This window comes from Cebidichthys violaceus, unplaced genomic scaffold (genome assembly GCF_023349555.1).
Source record: "Cebidichthys violaceus isolate CVI_PGR_0920_01 unplaced genomic scaffold, fCebVio1.0.p SCAF_6, whole genome shotgun sequence".
Lineage (NCBI taxonomy): Eukaryota > Metazoa > Chordata > Actinopteri > Perciformes > Stichaeidae > Cebidichthys > Cebidichthys violaceus.
Genome location: NW_027176816.1, coordinates 14,116,267 through 14,126,581, shown reverse-complemented (window position 1 = coordinate 14,126,581; position 10,315 = coordinate 14,116,267). Strand labels below are relative to the sequence as shown.

The following is a 10,315-nucleotide window of genomic DNA, read 5'->3' as shown; positions in this document are numbered from 1 at the left end:
TGTTGGGCAAGGCACTTACTCACCAGCTGTACCAGTGGACCCTCTCAGTAGAGGTCTTGGGAAATTCTGAACCTCTGAAAACCTGCGGAATTCTGCACAAACCATGTCTTTGTAGCCCTCTGCTCTCTGGGTAGGGTCTGACCTAAAACATCAAGAATTTTCTACAGTTACTGTACATTATTTTTGCAATTACTTTCCAAGCACAGCTCAGCTGCTTTGACTGGCTTTGACTATGATTTATTAAGAAGATGTAAATAAAGTTGTGGGTTCTGTCACTGTTGGCCACTGTGGCTAAGTCAAGAGCAGGGTCGTCCTTCAATCAGAGGATTGGCGGTTCAATACCCAGCTCTGCTAGTCCAATGTGTCCTTGAGCAAGACACTTAACCCCAAAATTGCTCCCGTAGCTGTGCCTACGGTGTGTGAATGAGTTAGTCTGATAGGCAGTTAGCACTCAGCCCCTGCCATCAGTGTATGAATGGGTGTGAATGGGTGAATGATGACAAGTAGTGTGAAAGCAATTTGAATGGTCAGAAAGACTAGAAAAACGCTAATCAAGTGCAGTCCATTTACCATTTGTCTCATATGTCAGGATCCAACATAAAGTCGGCCATGTCACGGCAAGAATGTATGAAACTGTGATCGTCTCATCTGACACAATGACCATCTCAAAAGACTAAAGCTTCCTATAGTTTGATCCTGCCATAAGTCACAGTTTATTTTTGTGTTGGGTATATACATTTTTCAGACCTGTGTGGACTAACAGTAAAGGAATGGGTTTTTACTGGTCAGCTCCCACTGGGAGACCTTTTCTTAATGGCACCACATTGTAACATCTGTTGGATGTATTTCCCTTGCAGTGTGCAGTGACGTTTGTCCCTTCACCTCCATCTAGAAGGCATTTAGTATGCTCAGTCTCAATGACGAGGACAGCATACGTATTTTTCAAGAATGGCGTAATAGTCAGTACTGTAGGCAGTAGTAGAAATTGCTACATTCTGTGAATGCAAACCTGCTCACAGAGATTCAAGCCTGTCTGATGTTTTCCAAACCAGTCTCTGATTCCATGATAGCTCAAGTGTGATCTTGGTTTTGACAAGGTAAGAGCTTTCTTGATGTGGCATTTTCCTATAACGCCTTTACTCTACTGCTTCACCACAATCTCTCTTGTGCTCATGTTTTATTGAGTTCTGAGCAAGAGTTTAGCAAGAAACACTTGCATTTGATAACTTCCTTCCCTCTTTCTATTCCCCCATCAGTCGTTGCCCTCTTCCTCATCTCCTTTGCTGCCTTTGCTGAGGCGCTGGAAGCAGTGGACTGTGGAAGCAAGGAAGAAGCTGGCCACGATGGCCGCCACTGAGACGGAGATGCCGGAGAAGATGACGATAAGGTAGTCGGTGAGGGTGAGGGCACCATGGCACTCCCGAAAACTGTCTTCAGAGAGTAAACTTAGGGGAACACGACGCCCATCCAGAGGCAGGGAGCACTCTATCCCCTCCATACCTGGGAAGAGAGACATCAACAAGTTAACCAGCTGACAGGAACCCAGACACTGGACTTCCTGCTTACAAGGGTAAATGTGGCTGTTAGGACTGAATAGAGCAAAAGAACAAGGGGTGGGCTGAATGGTTAAAGCTCACATCACATAACTACAACAGCCACGGTTCGACCCCCCTCCGTTGTGACAATGTTGAGGTAAAATAAAGAATTGTGCTGCTCTTGCTACAAATTAATCTAACAGAAACGTTCACTTGCACGTTTGATTGGCAACCACAAGGAGTTGTTAGATGAATTTGTATTGTTTTGTTTTAAAAGTTGAGGTCGGTACAACTTCTTTTCCCCTGATCACCCCTGTTATTTTCCATGGCCCTCTGCTGTGGCCCAATGGGGTGCTGTGTTCTCAATTAAATGAATGAGAGGGTGACATTTTTTGTGCTAATGATGTTCTACACATGCCTTCATATATACACAATGTGAATTTATGGAAAAAATTATATATATATATATATATATATATATATATATATATATATATATATATATATATATATATATATAATATTGGCCATTGGTGATAAAGCAGGACTTTTTGCATGAAAACAGAATAATGTTTTTCCTTTTTGACACCAAAGAAGTAACCAGATCAGTGTAAGTGGTTCAACATTAGTTATCTAACCAATCATTGCAACAGTGCAACAAACCTTAACCTGGCTCTGGAAACATTGCTTCCTATAATACAGTTAATCTCCAGCTTTCAGATGCATTGTTAGAAACTAAAGGTTTTGAGAGTCGTTGACTCAAACCCCCAAAAAGTTTCAGTTTGAAAAACAGCAAAGCATCCTAATAATCAGACCCACTGTAATATTCTGCCTGTTACCTCATAGAGAAGCTTTGTGTGACTGTACATAATATTACATGATATGTGTGGAGTAACTAATGACATGTCTTCCACTTGATCCATTGAATAAACAGGCACAAAGTCTTCATGGCATATATATATATATATATATATATATATATATATATATATATATATATATATGTATATATATATATATATATATGTATACATATATATATATGTATATATATGTATACATATATATATATATGTATATATACATATATATATATATATATATGTATACATATATATATGTATATATATGTATACATATATACATATATATTGAGCCAAAGAGTGACAGAGAAAAACAGCTTATACAATGTTGCTTAAGCTGTATTTGCTCTTCACCCACACAGTTGTGTAACAAAAACACCACACACACACACACACACACACACACACACACACACACACACACACACACACACACACACACACACACACACACACACACACAAACTATACTCTAAATTACAGTTTCCTAAAGTTAACAAGGGTATTGTCAAAACAACAGTAAAGCCTTACTCTGACAGCTGCAGACTTGTAATGATTGGGGGTATGCATATGCATATGCCCCACACTTGTTGTGTTTGGATTAACAACGTGCAAAATTCAAAAACTGTGTGTGCAACAAGGATGAAGAATGCAGTACATACATACTGTGCACGGAACACGCTTTCAGTTTACTTTTCTAGCGCTTGCATAGCTTGCTTGTCAGTCTGTGTGGTGGGAAATTGTGAGCTGCATGCAGATGTCGTCTCGGACCCCTGACTTGGGCAGATTACTAAATTTATGTAGCACTAACACATGTGGTCACATAGAGGTGGAACCATGAATTAGCCTTTAGACAGTGAATGTGTCAGTGAATGTAGTTGCTACTGATCCAGGTCTGTGCAAGTTCCATGTGCTGCTCATTGTTTACAGATGCAAGGCTGGAGTTGGAGTTAAGAAACGATGTGTACTACTGGAATGTTTCACAAGTAGCCAGTTAACATGCTCATTTTGAACCAATAAAAAGCGATATCATTGTCAGACAATAGCCGCTGGGTTCCCAGATTGCATTTCAGCTAATGGGTTCTGTCTCTTTTGTTCTCCACACAGACTGTCTACTTGCATTCAACCAAAGACAGGTGATTAGTCAATACTTTTCAAATATAAATTAATTTAGCGTAAACCAGCTGATACACAGTAAGCATCGTGCTGTCAGGGCCCCTGGGGCAATTGTGTGCTTAGCCCAGTTGGTAAACCAGCCATGGTGTTATCTCTGTAGCTGCTGTAGTACTGAAGCATAGTTACATTGTTTGAGGTGGTGCATGTACCGCTTGGGTTTGCCTGCAGCATATATGGAAGCTACCTGTTTGGACTTCATTGCTGAGCTGTAACCGCCTGACGCACCAATAGTAATCCAGCTTCACACCAGAATGTATCAAAATAGCAGAAACCACTGGAGGTATTAATATTATTATTTTTATTATATAGCTATTTTGACCCAAAGGCTAAACTTCCAATCTAAAAACAGACTTTTTTGTGTAATCATTTTAGTCTCTGCCAGCCCTTTTTAATGAAGATGGCTTTTCTTTTTGGTACCAATGCACTGTAACTCTAAAACATTCCGTCCACTGCACTTCCATCTCATCCTGATTCCTCTGTAGCACTGCTGCACCCAGGAGTCACGAGACATCATTGTCAAGTCTGTGTATATGTGTGTGTGTGTGTGTGTGTGTGTGTGTGTGTGTGTGTGTGTGTGTGTGTGCGTGTGTGTGTGTGTGTGTGTGTGTGTGTGTGTGTGTGTTTGTGTATGTGTGAGTCATTGTAAGACCAGAAGGGGTTTTCCACATGAAAAGGGACTCAGTAACCTCATCACTTGGTGATATTCCAGTCACGTGGTGCTACAACATGCACACACATATAGGTCAATATAAAAAGGATCAAAAACACAAACACGCAGACATTAGCACATGAGCCACTGAACACAATCCCTTACATATATATTTACAAAGGAACACACAGGAACAAGAACACATGTATGTTCATTCACATGGGCACCACGTGAATACAGACAAAAAAAACCATACCGACAAAAAAAGCGTGTCCACAAACACGTACAGGTTTACACACGGGCAGAAGAGTTGTTTCATGGAATGTGCATATATGTGTGAAGTCAGGTGCATGCAGATGAACACATACACACAGTATATGGCACACAGTTACAAAAACACACACAGAAGAAAACACTGATAGGTGTCCACATACATGTGTCGACAGGAAGACAAAATGGCAATAGACAGGTACATATACTAGCTTGACACATATGTATATACACAAACACACACACACACACACACACACACACACACACACACACACACACACACACACACACACACAGGTGCATACACACAAACACACACCCTTCTGAATGTAGCCAGGATCAAAGATACAAAGTGACTGCAAGAAAAAAAACGTGTTTATTCGCTCACTTCCAGAAGCCATTTAGTTTAAAACAATGTTTGTGTGTGTGTGTGTGTGTGTGTGTGTGTGTGTGTGTGTGTGTGCTGTAGCTGTGTACAGTGTCTTTGTTGTGAGGAAGGAGTCTAGACCTAGGTGTCTGGTGTCAGTGTTGTGGTGTCACAGCATCAGATCTGGTGCTGAATAAAGCATGTTGCTTGTTCACCGTTGACCCGACCGATACAAACAGTGGGGGATTGTGTTGACAGAATGTAGGTTGCCTTGTAACTCATTCTTATTTAAAACTCCAGAACCACCACGGCCCAGTTAAAAACCAGCAGGCTGTGTCATTTCCACTGCTACACTTTGTCACTGTATTAAAAAATGGGTCGTTGTTTTTTCAGTGACCTCAAAGTAAAAAGCAGGAATGACATGTTACTTTTGGCATAACGGGTCAATTTCCCTGTGATTCAACGTTCAACGTGATTGAACTTTGATGTCAAAATCAATCGTAGGTTTGTCGATTGTTGACTCACCTACTCTGTTATAATATAGCAACGTGCTAACTACAGTATAGACCTCATTGTACTGTATGTGAAAGTGTCAAGATAATGTATGTATATTTTGTAACACCCATTAGTCCCATGTGTGTGTCTCCTGAGTGTGTCTCCTGATTTCTCATTCACTACACTTGTGCTCAATCGCCTGCCCCTGGTTTTTCCCTCTTCCATCCCCACACATATACTCCCATGCTTTCCCTGTTCCAGTGCCAGATTGTCTTTGTTCTACTCCGTGTGTTCATCGCCTTCCAGCATTATTCTCTCGTGTTAGTTTCTATGGTTTGTGACTTTGCCTTGTTTTTGTTTTTTTATTTTTTTCTGCTCCCTGTCGGATTTGTTTGCCTGTACGGACTGACTTCCTGTGTATGACTGCTTGGTGCCTAGTAAGAGACCTTGCCTTCTATCTCACCTGGTCTCCTGTGTCTATCTCTGCTCTTGAGTCTCTGTTCTGCCCCAAAACCGTTACATATTTAAGTCTGACCAAAGTCTTCAAAGTAACTAAGAACATTTACTGAACATTTGTATTGTAGTGTACAATTGTCAGGTACTTTGTTTGTGTTTTTATATTGTATGCTACTACATACGTTTACTCTAAGATAATTTCAAGCAAATGATGTAGATTTTATTCCACTACACTTATTTAGCAGCTACAGTTACTAGTTACTTTTGTAGATTACAGTGTGAATTTGCAGAACAAAAATTAGCATGTAAAATATGATGTATTGTTATACAGTAAATTACCAGACACCAAAAGTTCAGGGTCAGTTGTGCAGCTGAGATGCTTTTGGTCTGTGAATGGCAGACTAAAACTGGTTTCAACATCAACTGGTAAAAGGTTTAGGCCATTGTTGTTATCATGTACACATGGCAGTACAGGCAGGTTGGATGACATGACATTTCTGCCTTCCCAACTTGTTTTTAACGTTTGCATAACGTTTGCATAACGTTTGCATATATTGTTGAGCATATTTGTTTCAGTTGATAAAGTTGACATGTTTACTAGCTTGTTTTGCCTGCAAAGGTTTGTGATTCAACTCTGGATAGGAGCAATGGTTTCAAATGAGTGCTGGGCATTGTTGAGAGAGTTAGGATAATGAATGAGAAGCTGGGGTCAAAACTCTGGTTAATGGTACTTTTTTACTTTGCTATGCAGCATGTAGAATGGACCATAACATGACATGAAATGATGTGCCGTATATTTGCAGGTGTGTTTGCAATCATTTATGATCAATTTGTCATAATTTCTAAGCATGTAAGAGATGTCATGGATATGGTATAGCCAAAGACTGCACATCTTTTAAATCAGACTTCCACAGAGAGAAATATACTAGTGTATTTTGTGATTCCAGTCTGTCAGACCAGCTACAACATCATGAAAATATCCTGAAAAATGCTCTTTAGAAATGAGTGGGAACTCTGAAACTCCAACTGCTGATGAATGCTGAGATATACAGTTGAAAGTTATAACGGTGGGTATGTAAATGAAAATAAATGAAAGTGAAAAAAATTTAATTTTCCCAAGGGGATAAATAATTTGAAAAAAAAATCTTCTCCTTCATTTATTGAAATGGCATCTAGAGTGTAGTAGGTACAGTTGGCCTGTGTATCAGTATTTGTTTCTGCACAGTTTATGTTTTTGGTTTGATAATACAATGGGAGTTAATTGTGGTGTACGGCTTGCAGAGAACGTGAACAATATTGTTCCAAACATAAGACAAGAGAAATCAGTGTACCTGTGATAAACATGATAAAGTCTTTGAGTTAGTGAAGATAAACTACATTTAACGGTCCAGAGAAAATAATAGCACTGGCTTTTATATGAGGAAGAATAACACTTATTATATATATATATATATATATATATTTGTATGCAATACATGAATTTTAATCATCAGATCAAATATTATGTATAAATGTTCGGAAAGTGATTGGATTTCCTCTGCTCTAGCATGGGACAAAGACTGAGTCTCTGCTGTAATGAGCTTATGTCTTACCCTGTGGGAGCTTGTGGTGGTTCTCTGTCAGCCACAAAAACAGTTTGGCAAAGTGGCAGTTGCAGAGCCAAGGGTTGCCCTCCAGACGCAACATCCGGAGGGAGGGCAAGGATTCAAGGACCATGACGTCCAGCGCAGTGAGACCATTCCTCTCCAGCTCCAGCTCTCTCAAAGACATCAACCCCGTGAAAGCATCCCTGCCTACCATGTTTAGGTAGGGGTTGTTCCCCAGTCGCAGTTTGATCAGACTCCTTGACTCCCCAAATGTTCCTGAGGAGATTTCTGTCAGGTTGTTGCTCCCCAGGTCCAAGAAGACCAATCTAGAGGAGGTGCTCAGGGTCCCTGGTTCCAACTGGGAGAGAGAATTATTCCTCAGGTCCAGGTAGACCAGATCGCTGTAGAGGACCAAGAAGTCGGAAGGGATCCAGGGAATCCAGTTGTTGGAAAGCAGGAGACGGCGAACATCCAGAGGGATGGAATCTGGGACTCTGGTTAGACCTTGGTTGCTGCAGTCCACAGTGTGGTGGTCTGGACACAAACAACTGGATGGGCAGATGTGGCCTCGTGTAAGCAAGGTTGAGGAGATCAAGGCAAGGAAAGGCTGCAGCCAGTTAATGCATGGTATCATTGTCAAGAGGGCAGCAGCATTAAATAGGAGGTGGGGGGTGAGGGGGTGTCGACAGGTGGTGAGAAGAGAGGTCAGGGACACGGATGGATAGACGGTTTCAGATCACAGAAGGGTAAGGGGAAGGAAAGGCCAGACGATGTTGATGGTGTTCAGCGTGGTGCTGGCATCCTTCCCTGCTCTCTGCCCTGCAAAGCGAGAACAAGCCGAAAAGCCATGGAGTAGCGAGGGAGCGTTGTATTCCAGGAGATCATGAAACCAGCATTCTGGATCAAATGGCAGCCTGCTGGCTTTGAGGGAAGAGAGGGGAGGAGCAAAAGAGAGAGTGTGGAAGAGAGCAGGGAGGGGGGGGGGGGGGGGGATTAACACTGAGGTAAATAGAGACTAACGAACCAGAGGCGAGGGGGCGGGGTTAGGGGGTAAGCCATGAGACATGTTTGTGTCTGTGTGGACTCTCAGGAACAGCCCTCCATGCCTCATTAGTCAGCCACTGAGGTAAACCAGCTGCCCTGTCATCAGTTAGATCAGTGAAGCAGAACCACAGCGAGAGTCCTCACTGCCTGAAACCCTATCAGAGTTCCTTTTTCACCCAACAGACCCCAATGAATATGAGGATTCCATCACCATCCATGACTCACATGTGACGCAGTCTCCTGGAAACACCGCTGTTTCCCCCTCTTCCTCCCTGCCTCCTCCTTCAGTCCCCTTTTTTCTTATTCTCGCCTTGGCTTCACTCGCTGGATGGGGATGGAGATAAGCTCCCGTCACCATGACAACGTGTCCAAAACATCTGCCTGTAGCAAAATTTGCAGACATATAGTGGAAATGTCATTTCGGAAAGCGTCTGCAGCTTCTTGCAGGCTGATCATAAACATTTCTGCTCAGGTGACATTTAACTTGAAGGCAGTGATGTATGTTTAATCCAGCAATGATCAGAACATATACCGTATGTGATAATGTGGTAATCCAATCAAACCCACACTAAGGCCTCAGTTATAATTAAAGCTGCAAGCAGCATTGATCGGGCCCTCGCAACGTCACACACGTCGAGGGTACTGGCAGGACTCTGGTTGATGCGGCAATGCATTTCTGTGACCATCATACACTGCATGCACAAGTTAGATGATATTTCCTGCGTCGACCAGCAGCATAGCAAGACCATGTTGCCAGGTCTTAAGCCTCAAATGTTTTGAGTGTACCTCCGATACAATCATAAATGTAAGCCTGTTAAGATCATTAAGAAAATGAACGTGTGAATGTGCTTCAGTATTTGTAACATAACAGACTGTCAGGTTACTGGGATGGAGTTCAACTCCCTGCAGTGTCCTAGTGATTGTATTTGGACTTACATGAAAGTTAACAGAACAGCAGTGTCATTTGTTTTTACTTGAACACTTTAATTTGACACTGTTTTCATTTTAAGCTCTTCTATAACTTTAGATTGTAGTGTGAAGCATTCATTTTAACATTTAACCTGATTCTCATGTAGAAGCTCTAGACAGATCATTAGGGCCCGATCACCGACGTAGTCGGAGCGGAGGACCTATTGTTATTCTAATGTTTTTTATTATTATTATTATTATTATTATTATTATTAGGGCCCGAGCACCGACGTAGTCGGAGTGGAGGACCTATTGTTATTCTAATGTTTTTTATTATTATTATTATTATTATTAGGGCCTGAGCGCCGACGTAGTCGGAGCGGAGGACCTATTGTTATTCTAATGTTTTTTATTATTATTATTATTATTATCGTACCAGTTTCATCGCAAAAAGGAGGTGCTTGGGATACTAGGAATCTTTTGAAATTTGGCACAAAATTTAATCGTGGTGAAAATTCCAGTATTATTGTGGTGTCCAGCTGCGGCATGACATTTTGGCTCGATAGCGCCCCCTACAGAGTAGCCCCAACTTTGGGTTTCACCTAGCTGTATGAAATTTGGTAGGTATGTGGAACGTGATGGGACGCACAAAAAAGTCAAAATGAGGTATATCCTAAACCAAACAGGAAGTCGGCCATTTTGAATTTTATGACGTTTTTGGACCGTTTCAAGGCGCCGTACTTTAACAAACTCCTCCTAGAGATTAAACCCGATTGCCTTCAGATTTGGTCAGTATGCTCTTGAGACCTTGGCAGTGAAACGATACTCAAAGATCAAAAAGTTATCAAACTATGTGTCCGTGGCGTGGCGGCAAAAAAACACCATTCGCCATGAAACAGGAAGTTGTTGTAACTCGGCTGTACATTGCCTAATCTGCTCCAAATTTCTCATATGTCATAACA

At 41.5% G+C, this 10,315-nt stretch overlaps 1 protein-coding gene across 1 annotated transcript; it reads right to left on the bottom strand.

The window, feature by feature from the left end:
* Nucleotides 1-882: 882 nt before the first annotated feature.
* On the bottom strand, nt 883-8,186 carry lrrc38a (leucine rich repeat containing 38a). Its single transcript, XM_068733430.1, has 2 exons — nt 7,407-8,186; nt 883-1,500 (listed from the first exon to the last, which is right to left on the bottom strand). Exons 1-2 carry the CDS (start codon nt 8,032-8,034, stop codon nt 1,253-1,255), a joined length of 876 nt encoding a protein of 291 aa, XP_068589531.1. The 5' UTR covers nt 8,035-8,186; the 3' UTR covers nt 883-1,252.
* Nucleotides 8,187-10,315: the final 2,129 nt, after the last annotated feature.

Bases quoted from the DNA above. Each gene is read 5' to 3' on its own strand.
- lrrc38a (XM_068733430.1), bottom strand. From the start codon at position 8,034: ATGATACCATGCATTAACTGGCTGCAGCCTTTCCTTGCCTTGATCTCC. The intron at 1,501-7,406 runs GTAAGACATAAG...CTCTCTTCCCAG, and splicing joins CCACCACAAGCTCCCACAGG to GTATGGAGGGGATAGAGTGC.